General features: G+C 40.8%; 1 protein-coding gene across 1 annotated transcript in view; it reads right to left on the bottom strand.

Annotated features, from left to right (window-relative positions):
- Positions 1 to 20520, bottom strand: part of LOC133151094 (multidrug and toxin extrusion protein 1-like) — a 31697-nt gene that overhangs the window by 4190 nt on the left and 6987 nt on the right. Inside the window, exons 3-9 of the mRNA XM_061273846.1 lie at positions 2765 to 2833; positions 2437 to 2585; positions 1719 to 1761; positions 1594 to 1638; positions 1374 to 1471; positions 985 to 1082; positions 499 to 680 (exon numbers count right to left, since the gene is read on the bottom strand). Coding sequence (XP_061129830.1) covers positions 499 to 680; positions 985 to 1082; positions 1374 to 1471; positions 1594 to 1638; positions 1719 to 1761; positions 2437 to 2585; positions 2765 to 2833 — 684 coding nt within the window. The remainder of the gene's footprint in view (positions 1 to 498; positions 681 to 984; positions 1083 to 1373; positions 1472 to 1593; positions 1639 to 1718; positions 1762 to 2436; positions 2586 to 2764; positions 2834 to 20520) is intronic.

Below are 20520 nucleotides of genomic sequence, written 5' to 3'. Positions count from 1 at the left end.
TATATTTCAAAATTGGTCCTAAATTTTGATTGACTGGCTTATAGTATTTATTGGAAAGATACGGTATCCCTGTTAGCCTGCTCCGTTCTCGACTTGGCTTAGTTCTCAGTGGCTGAATGAAGGCGCATGTTCCACTTTAGAAGATAATCACAGACAGGGTTGCTGGTGGTTGGGACTTCTGCTTTATAGAATTGTATATTTTGTGCAGCGAAACGGAGAATTCTGCTCTCCAAACCTAAAAATGATTGCAAAAAATAGTTGAGTCTCCTACCGTCTAAACCGAGATCAGAAAAGATCAGCGCTATTTAGCAATGGTTTAAAATTTACGATACGTCCCATAGCTAAATCCACAGACCAGCAAATTTATTTGTTGTGGATACAAAATCTTCACAATATCTCTTTTTACAAAGATAATGTTTAGGTTCAAGAAACACAGTCTGACTTTTAATCCTAATTGAGTTGGCCACCACTGAATGACATGAATTCCATTTGACTTACCACCAAAGCCACAAGAGTCAGGTTATAGACCGCAGATTGAGCTCCCAACTCAACTTCACTAATCATGCCAGCAAGACATCCTCCCAGTTCAAATGCCCACCACTCAAGGCAAAACATGAGCATGCTTGGCATGGCCAGCTTGACAAAGGGTCCCCACTCCTCGAGACACTCACGTGACCAGCCTGAGGATCAAAAATATAAGTCATCAACAAATCTGTGTTTTAATGAGACTTGAAGTGTTACATTTGATTATATGATGTGAAACCACTACTTTTGACCATCGTGACTGCCTCCATCATTTAATCTGCCCATCTCCATGTAGAGCTACAGTCATTAACAATTTAGTTGAAACATCATCACATACGACACTAACTGTAGGAGTAACTATAAATACTGTACACTGTACAGGTAGTGTACTATTATAACTTAATAAGATGCATACACTTATCCATTCATCATTGCATTGAAAGTTAGAAGGCAACTGACCTCCCCATGTGGGTTTGTGTAACCCCTTCCACCAAATATAGGCCAGTAGGGCGATGGAAAGAAAACACTGTGAGATAAAATTTGCTCCGGCAGACCCACTTTAACAAACACAAACATAGAATGTTTTAAACACAGGTATGAAATTAGAGTGGTTAAGAGCAGTAAGAGTAGTAACACTGAAATAAAAATACCTTCAAAACACATTTAGGCAAGTAGAGTGTGCATTGCATTGTGGGAATTAATATCAGCATAAAAATATAAACACCTCTGCATGTTAATGATACGGAGTAAATATTACACTAATTGAAAGTTGATCTGCAACGTATTTGCAAAACATACAAGATCTGTATTTTTGTAAATAAAAAATATATATATTCTGGGAAACTTACGGAACTCCCAGTTGCAGAGGATGGAGGAAAACATAATTGATGAATGCGTTTAAAATGTTTCCAATTACACCGGTTACGACTTGAGGCCAAATAATTCCCTGCAAAACAAACAAAACAAAAACAAAACAACGGACGCACACACACGCGCACGCAGGCTCTTGAAATGTATTATGTCTATTATTAACTTTCATTTAAAAAATATTGTATTGCTACACAGCACCTGGTTCTGAAGATATCTTCCCAGCAGCTGGTACATAAATGTCGCCTGATGGAGAAAAATCATAATCTTACTACATGACAGAAGCAGTCTACATAACTTATGGACAGAGACAAAAGTGAACTCACTGGCAGAAAAGGCATGACGATCTTCACATACACTTGTGCCAGACTGTGAAGCACACAAAACGTCACATGAAATTGCGGTATGTAGACATTAAAATATAGATCCCATGCATTATTATATTAAAGTAATGTTTAGGATGTCACGATATTGTAAGGTATCTCGGTTTCAAAATTCTACCCATTATATTGCAGACACGCTCGGACAAACGTCACCAATGATATTTATTGAAGTAAAACACTGAACTCTGCTGTCAACTTTGGCTCAGGCCAAAGAACTGTGTGCACCGCTGTGGTGCATAATCATGCATGGAGATGGATGCTTACATGCTGAATGCATGTTGTATTTTTTTATATTGCCCAAATTTTGAGTTTGTGTGACTTTTTATAAACTGAATCCAATTAAATAAAAAATGAGTCTGCATAAGAAAATCAAACCTCTTCTTCATGTTAATGGTAATACACTTTGCTAAAACTCAAGGGATTTTTTTTACAATATATACAATGTGTGATTAACAATGAGTGAACAATAAAAAAGAGATTAATCCTGATTATTAAATATTTTAATCGCTTGACCACTAAATGATATGAGTAATAATAGTCTGATGGATGCATTACCTTCTTTATGTATTTATTATACCAATAGTTAACTAATAAAAAATAATAATAAAAATGAATAAAAAAAAAATGCTGAAGGTGATGGGAGGATTAAAACGCGACTTACCTGGCAACCTCATGGCTCTGTTTAACGGCAAGTAAAAAATTTTCAGTATTGATGAGAACAGCCCAGCAGGGGAAACACGCTAGAAGGATAATCAGAACCCCTCTCTGAAGGATCACCCTCACACGCTTCGGGTTTCCACTTCCAAAGGTCTACACAAGAGCAGAATCAAATAAATAGCAACACCGGAAGCCCACTAATGAATACTGTAGTTTTGATAGATGGAAGAAATCTTGATAAAATCCAAGGTTGAACTGTTTTGAAGTGGAGCTGAGAGTGAGCCCAAAGAGGCTTTGTTTCACAAAAGTGCAACCTTTCTTGAGGGCACTACCTGAGGTATAAGGGTGTCACAAGTCAATGACAAGCCAGTCCCAACGGCAATGCCAGTCGCATTAACCACCTGCAATTAAAGAAGCATTAATAAAGACATGGCGTATTACGATATTTCTTTGACACAGAGGTTTGAGCACAGCATTCAGTCAAACGTCCCTCTCAAATAAGCTAATTTACAATGTTTTTCCATAGTAAATTTCCTGTCACCAAGGCACCATCTCATGGAAAAATAATCAAAACTTCTGGCATTCAAAAAGCACTACCTCTTAATTGTGGGATTCCCAGTGTCACCCTTTGCATTGAAGTACTACACATTAGCTTATATCTTTAATTACAACGGCCAACTATAGAAAAGAGCCTACAATCTGCCAGGCAAAGTTATTTTACTAACTAAATAACTAAGACTAAAATTGATGAAACATTTTGTTTACGGAACAAAAAAATAACAACTTACTTCTTACTACAATAAAAAAAAAAAACACACACACGCAAAAATGTAACTTCTGCTGTTGCCTTTCAGCAATAAGTTCAGGAATGCTCTGATTCACTTTGGAAATTACCACCCTCACATATTTTTGTATCAGTTAGCTACTTTTTTTTTGCTACTATTTTTGAAAACAATTTAGATACGTCAAAAGGATGGGAGTGTTGTTAACGGAATAAAACAAAAATGAAAATGGTTTTATAAAAACAAAAAATTAACAACTTACTCTTTACATTTCCCCAAACTAACCAAAACTAATAATAATTATAGTGAGAATGTCCTTTGTTTTTGTCTTTGGCACTGAGTTTCATACAGAAGCCTTTGGGGTTGATTTAAAATGTATTTATTTTGATATTACTCCATGGTCGTTTCAATCAGTTTTACTCATCGATAAATGCATAGCACTTATCCTGCTCATTTGAAAACAGAGGTTATGAAATTAATATTTTTTTATAGTATATTATGTCTGTGTATACTGTGTATGTTATACACGCTGTACAAATATTGTAATAAAACAAACACATTAATTTGTTATTGAACAGTTTGTCTATAACTCTCACTGGTGAGATCACTATTTACCCAACAATTAAGTCAGAGAAGCAAAGTTTTACCATCTATTTCAGCTCGTTAAATATGATTTTTCATCGTATCTCTGACTCAAAATGTCACCAGTTTTTGTTGACTAAAACTAGAGGTGGCAAATCCAAATTCAGAATGTCAAAGCCCTGTCACAACTTGGAATTCAACCACAGCTGCTTCTCCTCAACTGGCATTCTACAACAAAAAAAAAACAAAAAACATTATAATGTAACTTCTGCTGTTGCCTTTCAGCAATAAGTTCAGGAATGCTCTGCTTCACTTTGGAAATGACCACCCTCACATATTTTTGTATCAGTCAGCTACCTTTTTGCTACTATGTTTTAAAACAATTTAGATACGTCAAAAGGATGGGAGTGTTGTTTTCTTATTGTCACAAATCATACAAGTGGTGTGGACAAAACAGACTGTTTGTTCTTTGACCTCCCCTGAACCCTTGAGGCTGGCTCACAGAACATCTGGGTAGTAAAGAACCACTTCGGAAGAACGTGCAAAATACACACAGAAACAAACACATCTCACTTTTGAGTCAATCTTGTCTTTCCAACAAAATCTAAATTTTGTCTGATAATTCATTATTTTAGATCATGTGGCTATTGCAGACAAATTTGCTTGGTCAATTTGTCTTTGACTTGTTGGGTAAATATATACATTATCTTGCCAATTACATCATTCTAAGATCATTTTATGAACATTTAATACGCTGTTGCTCATAGATTTGGAATACAATGATCTTGTTTTACAGCGGCAAGAAAATGTTATCAACATTTAATACGCCGTTGCTCATAAATTTGGAATACAATGTCTTATTTTACAGTGGCAAGCAAATGTTATGACGTCATTTCATCTATGCCTGATGCATGATGAGCTCTGTGCCTTAGGTTAAAAGTGATAAAAGTAATTCATTTTGAGAACTATAATTATGGCCAACAGTCTATTTACCCAATGTTTTCCAGCTTTAAACAAGCCACTTCACAGTTTGAAAACCCTAGCAAACATTTCAAAAGTCCCACAAACTGACACACTTGAGTCATGCTGCACATGCTCAATCACAATGACGGATTCAAATATTTACTGACCACAATTGATGTGTTCCAAATCAGCTCCACATGTGTCCCGGGGGTTTGAAGATATCTTAACAGTTAGCGGGATACCACCACGACTGCAGACAGATAAGGGGAAAGAATGTTTTAACAAACATTTCCAGGAATTATTGAGACAGCATAATATTTTACATTTCGCGACGTCTTCCGATACAAAAGCGCAGACGGTTGAACGCATTAACAAAACACTGTAATCACGAATGTGGCGTTATTTTACAGCAAAGAACACACAACGATACGTAGATGTAATTCAGGATTTTATTACCAGCTACAATGATAGTTTTCATACCAGTATTAGAATGAGACCCAATGCTGTAAACGAGGAAAATCGCAACGTTGTTTTCACCAACCTGTATGACAAAAACCCCTTCCGACGGGGAATCAAGTTCCGGTTCGCTCCAGGCAACACAGTCCGCCTTTCCAAACTAAGGGGGATCTTTGAGAAAGGTTATTTGCAGAGTTTCACGGACGACATATTCAGGATAACACAACGACTCCACCGTGTCCCGCCTGTCCATAATATATCAGACTTGGACGGTGTGCTCATAGAAGGCACTTTTTATGAAGCAGAATTACAAAAAGTAAAAATAAAAAAAAATAAGATTTTCCGGATACAGAAAATTCTTAAATCACGCACTGTGCCAGGCAAGAAGGAGTTACTCGTCCACTGGGTTGGCTGGCCAACCAAATTTGACAGCTGGGTGCCTGCAAATAGCGTTAAAGACATTTAAAAACTGATAGGATGGTCATTCTGTTAAAATCTCAAGATGGGTGATGTACAGAAAAAATTCTACGTAACATTAGCCTCAAATGCTAGCATGCACATCTTTCCTGACAACACGCTTTCAGAATTTAAAGTGGAATTAGCGTAAACATAGATTTAAAAGGATCATGGGAGGTCGGCTTATGTGAGATTTCATACATCAACTCAGTTTTTGACGTTCCTGAGAAAATACGGGATTTCTACCTCAAACAGTCGAAACCTTTTAGTAAAGATGAATCTTTACAAGGTGATTCTGAAATTAGGCATATGCTAAAAAAATCGGGAAGGTGTCCGGAATTTTTATCTCAAACAGCCAAAACCCCTTATCTCACGAGATGAGACTTTACAAGGTTATTCCGAGGTTCAACACACGCCTAAAATTCGAGGAGGGGTTTACAACAATCATGAATAGTTAGCCTCTGAAATTCAAACTCTATTAACTAAAGCCAGTACGAAAAAGATTGGCATTCAGTTCGACCAGCATATACGGAGATATTTGTTTGCAGGCGAAGAAAGTTCAAAAGTTATGTTCAAGAGCCCCCTAGCGTATTGTTGGAATGAATCCGGAACATTGGCTCCAGCTCAAACCGGAAGGCGTCGATGGACAACATCCAGCTGATAAAAAAGCCGGTTTATATTTACTATTTGTTTATACAGATATTGTTCAACACCAGACCGTCGGTGACGCTTACGCGCCGATGCTGCGCCATCTCCCCATCAAGGGGAATTTTGAAGATGTTATAAATAAGACCTTTAATCCTGCGTACTATTTAAACGTGTGCAGATCTCATAGAGACCATTTCAGTTAGTCTTCAAACAGATCAAAACACACCTGTCGGCTTTGAATACGGGAAAAGTATCCTCATTTTGCATTTTAGATTGAGATAATAAAAACCACACACCCCGATTTGTATCGATTTGTCGATTATTACGAAACGCAAGTAGGGGGGTCAATCCAAGGCTTTCAAAGGGCCCCAGTCCAATATGGGCGTGGCCTGGGGTCTGTTTTTGCAAAACTATTCCGCTTTGTGATGCCTATGTTCTGGGCCTTCCACGCAATTCTTCTCGCGAGGAAAAGGAATACTGGTTGTCTTCTCCTCTTCTTTCAGTATATAAAATAATGTCTTATGGTACTTAGACCTGACAATTCAAATCATCATTCAACACATTCAAATCACATTGGGGACATTCCCAAACTTGCCAAATTAAAAAAAATTACGTTTTCACGTTTACAATTTGCGCAAAATCTTGCAAAATTTCCTTTCACTTCTCATTTCTATATTTTTCAACCGATTCAACCCATTCTAACTCATTTACATCCTTCCAGTTTGAAATTCACATCATTCAGCACATTCAAATCATACTGAGGACATTCCCAAAATTGCCAAATTCAAATATCTCACGTTTCAACATATAAAATTTGCGCAAAATCTTACAAAATTTCATATTTCACTTCTAGTTTCTACATTTTTCAACCGATTCAACCCGTTCCAACTTTACACATCATTCTGCAGCATTCCCCAAGTATTTATTTAACTTCTTTGCCTTCACATGCAATTTCTCCAGGAATTGCATTTTATAGTTATCATCATTATCATTATTATCTGCCAGAAAGAATTCTTGGCATCCAAAAACAGAGAATACTGTTGCTCTCAACATCTGTGCTGCAACTTCTTCCACGCTGCGCATTGGGTGGTGGAGCATCTTCAACACCGTGTTGAAGACGGCGCTTCTGTGAGTCTTTAGTGATATCACATTGCATTTTGCACCCGTGTCTACTTTCATTTCAACGTGTTTGTCGTTTATGTCCATAGTGACAAATCCCTCATCTTTCTCAGCACTTTCAGAATTGACACAGCCTGATTTTGTTCTTGTCCTTGTGTGTCGCTACCATGGATGAGACCCAGTCGGTTGGCACTGTGACTGGTATTATGACGTCAATGCACTGCATGAGCTCATGTTCGCCCCTTACTCTCTCGCACATTGCAATAGGGACGCGGCGGGCAGGGCGGACCACAGGCTACACATTGGGATCCAGCTTCATGGAGTACGTGACAGGAAGTTCTCCCTGCTCATTGCTGAGAAGGTCCTTGTACTGAGCTAGTACTTGTAAGCTGAAGTCAGTGTTGCTTTCCATGGTGACCTGGTGGACACCAAGGCTACATTTGATGTCTGGTGCCTCCACAAAAGATGAGGTTGAATGTTTTCCCTTGCTTGATTAGTTGTCATCCATTTGTCACTCTTCTGTGATTCTTCAGTGGTATCAGATTGCATTTTGCCCCTGTATCAACTTTCCTTTCCTTTCAATGAGTTTGATCCTCAAATTTCTAATAAACTATTCGATTGTCTCATCTTGCTTCTGGTTTCTTCTGAAACCTGTGTTTGTCATCATCCTGTTATTTTGTGGGTTGCCGATTTCAACAAACTTTATTTTAAGACACACCGGATCCTCTCTGGACTCAGCGTTAGTGACAATCCTGAACCATTCTTCACTGTCAGAAACCCACACCTTTGGGGCATAGACAAAAGAACGCTCCCGCTCGATGGCCACTGTTTCAGCGATGTTGAGGAGGATGTAAGCTTGGTCTTGGCTGTGCCGCGGCAATAAAGACATCATATTTCCTTTCAAAAACACGCCAATTTTCGGTGATGTTCTTGTTGAAAATGAGGGGGTCAGGCCTGCAAAATACCTCCGCCATTACAGGGAAGAAGAGCAGCTTGTTGGCGTTATGGTAGCCAACGCGAACAAAACGGAACGTAATAAACAAGCACTACACGTGCACGGTAAAGAAAAGACAAAATCTCGCCGGAGAGAAGGCTCATCTTATTCCTGACACCATGTAATAGTTTGCTCTCGAGTGCGTCAATGATCACACCAGGGTTGACGTTACTGTAGTTTATTTCAACTGAACATCATGGCTAGCGCCAAATACATATAAAACAGTGGAACCAGGGAGATGAGAGTTTCGATTTGCCCACGTCACGCCTGCGATAAACAATGTATATAATAATCATTCAATGATGATGATCTATATCGTTGATAAGGTCATTCGATTTACCTAGGGACATAGTTTCCATATTCCCACAGCAAAATATTCATATTTTCACCCCAGCATAATTCACATTCTGACAGAATCCAACTGAATTCCCCACTCATGCGAGTTTGGGACGTGTTTTTATGATGTCTTTATTTTTTTCTAAATTTCTATCTAGATGAATTACATCAGAAAAAGCTAAAATGAAGGAACAAAACTGTCATAAAATTTCGCCAATAACGTTAAGACTAAAAGAACTTAGGACATTGTAAACGCTTCAAAAAGAAGACAAAAAGGCTGGTAAAATTTCCATTGTTAAAATGGAGTGGCCTGTGACAGAGTTGCCTGTGTGGCTCTTTACAGACAAGAGCAAAGAGAAGCATTTCTATTCTAGATGAGCATAGGGAACGACTGTCTGCCATAAAAGCAATCCCTGCGGTACAGCCGCGGTTAGCCTGTTCCTTTTTTGGCTATCAAAGATTTCCACACAATTGCTAGAAATAGTAGGTGTCCCTAATGAGCATACGAAGTCTCAAGACATGAATCACAACTTCTTCATTCATTTTTCTGAAATGGTTCATGGCTTAAGCTTCATTTTGCCATCATTAGATTGGAATGCTTTATTGTGTTAAGAAGTTTATGGACCCTGACACAAAGTAAGGGCACCAGCACAAACACACCCAAGCAATTATGGAGACAAATTGACTCTGCAACATAACTCACACGACACAAACAGCCAGCCTGAATGCACAGAGTCCTTTCTAAATAGGAGGTTCAATCAGTGCACCTGGTGGCACATCTGAAACCAATCACTGATGAAGCCACTCCCCCTGCACTGATGGGTCGGCTGGGTACGAGGGGCACTAATCAGGGATCACAACCAATCAGATCATATATGTCCTCAAAATATTCTAAGAGGATACATTTACAATAGTTTTACAATTTGGAGGATAGATTTACAAAATATTATACTGAAACATATTTTTGTGCAACAAGCAGCGGCTGCCAAAGCAGTACGACTTTGTGCAAACAAACAAACCTTTTGGCAAACAACCCAAAACCGTAGGATACAAACAATTCCATTAAAAAGTTCGTTTCAACATGGAAATTAAAGTGCAAACATTGTTTGCTAAATAGGTAAGAAATCTGCAGATAAAACAGCATCCAAAACACCTCAGTGGGAAAGATTTGCATGTTCACTGGCAGCTAGTGTCTTAAATAAGACACACTGGCCTCGTAGAACTCAATGCTGGCATGATGAACGCCAACGCTTATGTCCACGCATCTTAAAAGACACGATTTTCAAATTTCCCAATTTTCAACCCCTGTTCTATAACTTTAAATAAAAAAAAAAAAAGGAACAATACCACCTAAAACGTTAGCAAAAAAGCAGTGAAAATGAGCTAAATGACTTCAAATTGGGTAGCACATTGGTCGACCGGTTAGCCCAGGGTTCGGCAACCTGCGGCTCCGGAGACGCGTGCGGCTCTTTAGCACACACCTTGCGGCTCCCTGGAGCTCTTGCAAAAATGTGTGAAAATGGAAAAATGTGTTTGTTTTTTTTAAATATGGTTTTTAGATGGTAATCATGACACAAACATTCTTATGCTGTAGAAAATGTATGTCGTTGTAAATACCGTAATTTTCGGACTATAAATCGCGTTTATTTTCAGAGTTTGGGAGGGGGGGGGGGGGGCGACTTATACTCAGGAGCGACATGTGTTTTTTTTCACAAATTTTTATTAATTATTATTATTATTTCATTAACACATCACTTACTTACAAGTATAGTTGACCACTTCACATTTTTAGTATAGTTGATTACTTCACATGCTTTGATATCTTTATCTTGAACATATTCAAAACATGAAAAATAGAGAGAAAAAATCAAATAAAGTAATTAACACTTTAAAGCGCCATATCCTCTGGACATGTCTTCTGTCACCAGGATGACATAAAGGACGAGACATTTGATCGATGGATTTAATGATTTGGAGTGACACAAATGGTTTGATAATATTGTTGTTTATGTGATAGTTACTTAAAATATAGTTTATATATCGTTGTATGGGCCTGTGGAATAATTTGAACTGCGGCGCGGCACACGGCATTGTTGACAAAGGACGATCGATGGATTTAATGAATTGGAGTGACACAGATGGTTTCATAAACGTGTTATTAATAGTTTTTTTTAAATAACTGAATGTTACGTCAGGCCCGTTCTCAGCTCCTTGTTTGTGTTTGTCACGTTAGCATACCGTATCATTTAGCCTGTTGTTGCTCGTTCATGTCTGTTCTTGGTGTTGGATTTTGTCGAATAAATTGCCCCCCAAAATGCGACTTGTACTCCGGAGCGACTTATATATGTTTTTTTTTTACATTTTTGGGCATTTTAGGGCTGGTGCGACTTATACTCCGGAGCGACTTATAGTCCGAAAACTACGGTATATTAAAAATACCGAATTTCAGAATGGAGCAAAATTGCATCATAGCAAGCGACACAGCACAGGCGAGTTGTAAACAAACAGGTGTGTGAGTGACGGGCCATGGATTCAAAAGACAGAACGAGGAAGATTGCTGATAAGAACAGAGGCTTTAAGAAATAATGGACTCAACTATAAACCGCACCGGACTATAAGCCGCACCAGCTAAAATTGGGGGATATTTAAGTTTTTTTCTTATATAAGCCGCACCGGACTATAAGCCGCACGTGCACACACGCTTTTTTTACAAAGAAAGACCGTTCACAGAAAGCATTTTTAAAGTTTTAATAACATACTTTAACATGTCTTTCTAAACATTGCCTGTGACGAAGGGTTTAGAGCCCTTGGACGCAGGTCACCTAGCGTGCATTCCTACTAAAGCTCATAATAGTCACAAGCAACACAGCCAGAATAAGCAGCAGCCATAGTAGTGTTTCAAAATAGTATTTTTGTTGTTGTTTTTTTCTTCAAGATACCGCAGTGTATAAAAGTGATCAAGTCATCACAAAAATCACGAAGAAAAATCCTTATATAAGCCGCACCTGACTATAAACCGCAGGGTTCAAAATTTTGGAAAAAAGGCGCGGCTTATAGTCCGGAACTTACGGTGTGTTGCCTTTAAGGCTGTATAAATAATTTTATATGGTTACAATGTTGTAAAAATGTTTTAATAAATTAAGTAATCCTTTCGATCTTGTAATAATAGATAATTCATAGTTTAAATTGAAAAATATTGTCGTGAAGCGCTACTTCCGGTTTCGCCGCGCTACTTCCGGTTTCGCTGAGCCGTCTACAGGATGTTATGAAGTAGCCATGTTGTGGAATGCGGTCAGACTTACATCTGTTGCCATCTGCTGTGATTCATTAACGAGGCAATGCCGTAAGTCGTGTGTCGTTTTAATCTTAATGTTTACGCTGATATTTTGCTATTATTTTGTTAACTTTATTGGATGTGCGCACTTTATTTTCATGTTCACATCATTCATGTTCAATTGAAATTCACTCAATGTCATGTTCTCACCAGCCATTGTCGCTGACACTATGTAACCTCTGTTGCAGTTTTCACCGCTCAGTAAAGAAAATTACAAGCTAGTACAGTCTCCTGGGTTCTTTGCTGGTGGTTTAGCTACGCATTTCCTCAAGACGCTACAGTGAAAAGGCAGCATCTGATGTGTCATCGTGGTCAAAATGGCAGCAAGAAATAAATCTGCGACAAGTCAAACCGGCAGCACATGCTCATCCGTAGGAAGCGCTGCTCGTGCCCGAGCTAAAGCAGAAGCAGCAAAGGTGAGAGCGTCGTTTGCAAATAAAGAAGCAGAGCTAAAAGTGGAAAAGGCTGAAAGTGAACTACAAAAAATGAAAATTGACACAGCGCTAGAAGTGTTAGCATGGCAAAGAGAAGCTCATGCTGCAGAAGCAGAGGCTGAAGTGCTAGAAAATGCAGAGGCAATACAAGATGAACATGAGAGCAGAAATTCTTTATTGGACAGTGTAAAAAGAGAAAGAACAAATTACTATGTGCAATCACAAAGCAAAATTCGACCTCCAATCGTACAAGTATCAGCTACACCAACGCAACACAAGGCCTCAGATAACTCATTAGTAACATGGGATCCATCTGAGGAAGATGCTTTTGAGCCACCACCTGTCAGCATTAGGCCAAAGTCCACGTTCAAGAAGACAGCTTTGCCAATTCAAACCAAACTTGGGACAAAACCAAAAGTAGAACAAGCAAAGAACTCTCTTAGTCCACACGCATCCCCATTCATGCCTCATTACAATAATGCAGCGAGCTTACCTCACCCAGCTGAGCCGTTTGCCCAATATATGGCACGTCGAGACCTGATCACATCTGGCCTCTATCAATATGACGATAGGCCAGAGAACTTCAGAGCATGGTACTCTTCATTCAGTGGTGCTATAGCTGAAGTCCACCTGACACCGACTCAAGAGTTAGATCTCATGACCAAATGGCTGGGAAAGGAATCTAGTAGTCAGGTGAAGCGCATACGCTCAGTACACGTCAACAACCCCAGTGCAGCCCTAAAGAGAGCATGGGAGAGGCTTTGTGAGTGTTATGCAGCCCCCGAAATGATCGAAAAGTCACTCTTTCAGCGATTGGATAGCTTTCCAAGATTAACAACAAAGGACAATGTCAAACTGCGCGAACTAGGGGATCTCCTCCAAGAGATTCAAGGAGCCAAGGAAGACGGCTATCTTCCTGGTTTGTCGTATCTGGACACTTCACGAGGAATAGGTCCAATAGTCGACAAGCTCCCGTACCCACTCCAAGATAGGTGGATGACTCACGGTTCTAACTACAAAGAAGATCATAATGGTTGTTTCCCACCCTTTCATTACTTTTGTGCTTTTATCTGCAAAGAAACGCAATGACCCAAGTTTCACCCAACAAAATGGTCAAACGTACATTAAACAAGAAAGATCCAACCCTAAGAGCTTTAACTCACCCAGACCTATCGCTGTGCACAAAACAAACATTACAACTACAAACAACGACATAAACAACAACTGCCCACTGCACAGTAAGCCACATCCACTAAAGAAATGCAGGACATTCAGGTACAAACCATTGGAGGAAAGAAAGGCCTTCCTCAAAGAGAGAGGAATATGTTTTAAATGCTGCTCTTCAGACACTCATCTCGCTAAGGACTGTAAATCTACAGTAAAGTGCACTGAATGTGACAGCACACGCCACGACACCGTCATGCATCCAGGTCCTCCACCTCAAAACAAGGCTCCTTCACCTGCTCAAGAGGACGGCGGGGAGGGAGAAAAACAACCCGACAATGTCGATGTAACATCAAGCTGTACCGAGGTGTGTGCCCAAGGTCAATGGGGTCGCTCATGTTCGAAAATATGTCTCGCCAGGGTGTATCCAAAGGGTGAAAAAGACAGTGCAGTTAAAGCTTACGTAATCCTGGACGACCAGAGCAATCGTTCCTTAGCTAGGCCTGAGTTCTTTGAACTTTTTAATATTAAAACTAAGCCTTTCTGCTACAACTTAAGAACATGCTCCGGCCTTGTTGAAACACAGGGCAAGATGGCTGAAGGTTTCCTGATCGAGTCGCTTGATGAATCAGTCATCATCCCACTACCTCCTCTTATTGAATGTCCAGACATTCCCAACAATAGGAGTGAAATCCCAACTCCAAGCGCTGTGCTGCACCAGCCTCATCTTCGTCTCATAGCCAAATGCATTCCTGAGTTAGATCCTCAGGCTGAAATTCTCCTGTTGCTAGGTCGAGACATCTTACGTGCACACAAGGTTAGAGAGCAACTCAATGGGCCTCATCATTCTCCGTTTGCCCAACGGCTAGATTTAGGGTGGGTCGTAGTTGGAGAGGTGTGCCGGGGCAAGGTTCATAAACACACGGTCAACACGTTCAAGACGACGATTCTCGAAAATGGCCGTCCAACAGTTTTCGGACTCTGTGACAACTTTCTGCAACTCACAGCAATGCCACGCACTAAAAGACAGGATAAGGCACCTGAACAAACTCTCGGAAAAACAGTATTCAATCGCACAGAAAACGACAACAAACCAGCTCCATCTATCGAGGACATTCTCTTCTTGGAGATTATGGACAAAGGAATGTATAGAGATGACAAGAATAATTGGGTAGCACCCCTTCCCTTCAAAGAACCTCGCCAACAGATGCCAAACAACAGGGAGCTTGCAGTCAGTCGGTTTTTGTCTCTCAAAAGAAACTTACAGAGAAAACCTCAAATGCAAGAGCAATACGTCGAGTTCATGCAAGGCATTTTCTCCAATGGTCATGCTGAAGTGGCTCCTCCACTGAAACAAGGTGAAGAGTGCTGGTATCTTCCAACTTTCGGGGTTTATCACCCACAAAAGCCCAATAAGATCAGAGTTGTTTTTGATTGCAGTGCCCAGTATTCCGGCGTCTCCCTCAACAGCGTCCTTCTCTCCGGGCCTGATTTGAACAACAGTTTGCTTGGGGTCCTCCTACGATTTCGGAAAGAGGCAGTTGCCATTATGGCAGACATACAGCAAATGTTTCATTGTTTCCTGGTGCGTGATGACCACCGGAACTATCTCCGTTTTCTGTGGCATAAGGACAATGATGTAAATAAGGAGGTCATCGAATATCGAATGAAGGTCCATGTATTTGGAAACTCGCCATCACCTGCAGTAGCCGTTTATGGATTGCGCAAAGCCATCCAGGAAGGGGCAAAGGACTATGGCACCGACACAGTCGAGTTTGTGGAAAGGCATTTTTACGTTGACGATGGCTTGATCTCTGTGCCTTCTCCAGCCGAAGCAACTGACTTGCTCCAAAGAACAAAAGCCGCTCTTGCTGAGTCCAATCTTCGTCTGCACAAGTTTGTCTCTAATTCTCGAGCAGTCACAGAAGCCTTTTGTCCTGACGATTGTGCAACAATCATTAAAGGCCTAGATCTGGAAGGTGAAGAAACTCAGTCACAACGAAGCCTAGGTCTCATTTGGGAAATAATGACAGACACTTTCACCTTCTCAGTGGCCACTGCAATTAAACCATTCACTCGCCGAGGTGTTTTGTCCTCTGTTAACAGCATCTTTGACCCTCTGGGTCTGTTGGCACCTGTCACTATCCAAGGAAGAGCGCTACTCCGTGAACTATCATCAGAGTGTTCAGAATGGGATGCACCTCTTCCGGAGAACAAGCAAAACAAATGGGAAAGTTGGAGAGATTCCCTAAAAGATCTTAAAGAGCTTCACGTCCCAAGAACCTACACATCAACTTCTCTCAGGCAAGCAGAACGCAACGAACTGTATTTATTTTCAGATGCTTCAACCAAAGCAATCGGTGCTGTAGCCTACCTGAAAGCAGTCCAACAAGATGACAAGGTTGAGGTAGGATTCATTATGGGCAAGGCAAGACTTGCTCCTCAATCAGAACCCACTATACCAAGGCTTGAACTGTGCGCCGCCGTCTTGGCAGTCGAGATGGCCGATCTAATTCAGGAGGAGTTAGACCAACAGCTGGATGCAGTTCATTTTTACACAGACAGTAAAGTAGTTCTCGGCTACATCTGCAACGAGTCAAAAAGATTCTCCACATATGTCCACAACAGAGTGCAGCGTATTCGTCAGTCCTCCAAACCAGAACAGTGGCATTATGTGCGCACAGAGGAAAACCCTGCAGATCATGCTTCACGATCACTCACACCATCTCAACTGGCAAAAACAATATGGTTCACCGGACCATCCTTCATCTATCGTTCATCTGCAGAAACAAACCAAGCAAGTGGGAAGTTTGAGTTAATTGATCCAGAAAAAGATTGCGAATTAAGGCCACAAGTTAAAACACTGGCGACTAACCTTCAAGTACTCACATGTAAAGGCTTCCAACGCTTCTCTACCTTCAAGTCATTGGTCAGAGCGATAGCTTTCCTCATTCACATCGCAAAATCATTCAATGGCAGTAATCCAAACAGAAAATGCAAAGGATGGCACAAATGTCACTTACCTCAAACACTGGACGAAATGACTCGCGCTAAACACATCATTCTCAAGGAGACACAACGAGCAACGTTTGGAAAAGAACTGTTGGCTCTTCAAGCTGGAAAACCAATTCCCACACAAAGCCCTCTACAAAAACTCAGCCCAATCCTGGATGATGGCCTTATAGTTGTCGGAGGCCGAATCAAGCACTCTGATTTTGAGAACTTTGAAAAGAACCCAATAATCATTCCCAAGGACTCTCACATTTCTCTCCTGCTCACTCGTCACCACCATGAGCAAGTAAAACACCAGGGTCGCCACCTGACAGAAGGCGCAATAAGGGCTGCTGGGCTTTGGCTTATAGGTGGCAAAAGACTTGTCAACTCTGTGATCCACAAATGCATTATTTGCCGCAAACTACGTGGAAAACAGGAAGAACAACGCATGGCAGATCTGCCGTCTGAACGCCTGAAAATGTGTCCTCCTTTTACTTATGTGGGCCTTGATGTTTTCGGGCCATGGACAATAACTACCAGGCGTACTAGAGGTGGACAAGCCCAAAACAAGCGCTGGGCCATCATGTTTAGCTGCATGAGTTCGAGAGCTGTACATATTGAGGTGATCGAATCCCTGGACACATCCAGCTGTGTAAACGCCCTGAGACGCTTCTTTGCTCTGAGGGGTCCCGCCAAAAGTCTTTTATCTGATCGAGGTACAAACTTCATTGGGGCATCCAAGGAGCTAGGAATGGACAGTACGGTGCAACAGTATCTATGTGACCAAGGGTGCATCTGGGAATTCAATCCACCTCATGCCTCCCACATGGGAGGCGCCTGGGAGCGCATGATTGGTGTGGCTCGAAGAATTCTGGACTCCATGCTGCTTCAAAACAAGGTTGAACTAACTCACGAAGTGTTGTGCACTCTCATGGCGGAAGTTACAGCCATCATAAATGCAAGGCCACTTCTCCCAGTTTCTTCGGATCCAGACAATCCATTCATTCTGTCTCCGTCAATGCTCCTCACACAGAGATCGTGCCTTCTACCACCTCCTGGAGAATTCTTGGAGAAGGACTTGTACACTAAGCAATGGAGGCAAGTTCAGGCTCTTGCCAACCAGTTTTGGACGCGTTGGAGGAGGGAGTACCTGCCCTTACTACAAAAGAGACAGAAATGGACTCAATCTAGAAGAAATCTGCAAGTCGGTGACCTTGTTTTGCTCAAAGACAAGCAGGTCACACGCAACAGCTGGCCTATGGCCCGGGTCACTGCAACATTCCATGGAAAGGACAATTGTGTAAGAAGGGTCGAAGTTGAAGTCAGTGACCAAGGCAACATTAAGACATTTATGCGACCAGTGACGGAAATCATCCTCCTCCTCCCCAAGGACTGATTCTTTCAAGGCTTAGTTAAGCTTATAGTGCCCCCTACGGGCCAGGCAGGGAGTGTGTTGCCTTTAAGGCTGTATAAATAATTTCATATGGTTACAATGTTGTAAAAATGTTGTCGTGAAGCGCTACTTCCGGTTTCGCTGAGCCGTCTACAGGATGTTATGAAGTAGCCATGTTGTGGAATGCGGTCAGACTTACATCTGTTGCCATCTGCTGTGAGTCATTAACGAGGCAATGCCGTAAGTCGTGTGTCGTTTTAATCTTAATGTTTACGCTGATATTTTGCTATTATTTTGTTAACTTTATTGGATGAGCGCACTTTATTTTCATGTTCTCACCAGCCATTCGCTGACACTATGTAACGTCTGTTGCAGTTTTCACCGCTCAGTAAAGAAAATTACAAGCTAGTACAGTCTCCTGGGTTCTTTGCTGGTGGTTTAGCTACGCGTTTCCTCAAGACGCTACAGTATCAGTTCCATCAGTTTTGTTCACCCAATTTGTTTATGTACATTATCTTTGTCTCCCCTTCAAGTCACCTTACTGTTCAAATCAGTCGCCCTTTTGAATGGACCTGTAATCTTCCCAAAATGATTTAACTATTCAACTCTTTTTAACATTTGTTATGCAAATTAACCCTCTTAAAATGTGTTCTTAAATACTTTCCCTTTAATAGCAGCTTTAATGCATTCATTTGTTAAGAAATTTTCCCTATTCCTTGTTTCTGGTCCAGTTTCCTATTTTATTTAGTTACCTTCCAAACATTTGTCTATTGCGCTGCAGTCTAATCCCTATTAGCTGTATGATTTGTCATCATTCGTGCTTTTCCGTTGACACTTTAACCGTTACTGTCGCTAGATTGTTACCACGCTTTGCATCCATTGCAGATTGTTGTCTCCCATTAACTCCTTTCCTTTCGAGATGCTTCTTCTGCTCCTTCCATCACTGCCTGTTGAATTCTGGCACGTCCTGTTAAAGCCTCAAAAATAATTGAATCCGAAAAAACATTGAATGTCACAAATAGCTTTTATATCTACTTACTCATTTAAATGTAACTCCCCCCTCTGACACATTCACTCAATGTGTCATCAGGCATTCAAAAAGGAACCGGCAAAACGTCCTACCGCATCATCATACGTCCTGCAGCCAGTTTGTCGAACCTTTCACTCATCCAGAACCGTCATCCCCAAGTTCCTGAAAATTCAGTTCACCCCACACTCGGCAACAAAACAACAATCCTCGCACACCTGCCAGTGAGCATACAGCCCTGCTGACAGCGGACCCTTGTGCACACAAAAAGTACACAGGCGTCGAGTATCAAAATAAACATAGACACACAACGAATCATGGCGCCCGGGGATTCTGTCCTGAAAATCCTCAATCATCACAAAAATCAAAAAGGTTAGGGTTAACATTTTCACGTGAATTCAATATAAACTCTCCAAGACTGCAATCGCCAACCTGCAAAATTATTACAAGTTATAAAACAGCCAGCAATCTGCTCCTTGGCTGGTGGTTGATGCTGCAATAAGTCAAGTGACGCACAGAAACAAAGCAAAGCTTGCACTTGCCACAAGCAAGCTTAAGTTTCAAATGTTTGGTTGTCATCCACATAGTCAGTCGTCCCATGAGTCCAAGTCTGTCATGTCATATCGTCCATTGTCCTAGTGTTTGATATTAGTCCTGTCTTGTCCATTCGTGTTGCTGAAATGGGCCTTCTCCATGAACTATTTTGTTGTTCATGGTGCCTCTGATTAACCATCAGCTGTTGGTTAAGGTTATAACTCATCACTCATCAAACCTGGGTGTTCCAGTCTCATGTGAGAGGAATCCTACCCTCAACTGTGACCCTTTCACCCCAACTCCAGAATACTTTGGCCTTTCACCCTGTCCCAGACACACATACACATTCTTAACCACACAAGTGCCAATTCAGTCGCCTTCATCGCTCAGCTCTCATTCCACACCAAACAAATTTAGTATGTGTAAGTGAGTAGGCAATCAGTGAATATTGAAGGTAACACTTCATTTCTGGATGTTCTTCTCGATTAAATATTTCATACAATCGTACCTCACTTTTACCGTAAAACTGTCAATTAAATTCCTAAAAAATTTAGTTATTTCTACTACTGAGCCTGTCCAAGGGTGAGCATGGGAAAAGAAGCAGCCTCAGATGGTCCTTAAATAATTTTATCCTAATCAATCATTCTGATCGAATCGCTGGGTAAAGATACTCGAAAGGGTCCCTCCGACAGTCTACTCCCCTATGGTGTTTTCACTTTGCCTTGTCAATGCATTTGTTATTTGAGTCCTATCACGTTTGTCATCTCGTTAACTGTCATTTTGTGTGACTCTTATGCCGCATTATTCTTAACTGTCAAAAGTTTCCATGGCTGTTATTCCTTGAACTTATCTGACTTTCTGACACCAGAATT

Source organism: Syngnathus typhle, linkage group LG3, assembly GCF_033458585.1.
Source record: "Syngnathus typhle isolate RoL2023-S1 ecotype Sweden linkage group LG3, RoL_Styp_1.0, whole genome shotgun sequence".
Lineage (NCBI taxonomy): Eukaryota > Metazoa > Chordata > Actinopteri > Syngnathiformes > Syngnathidae > Syngnathus > Syngnathus typhle.
This window is presented reverse-complemented; position numbering and strand designations above follow the sequence as displayed.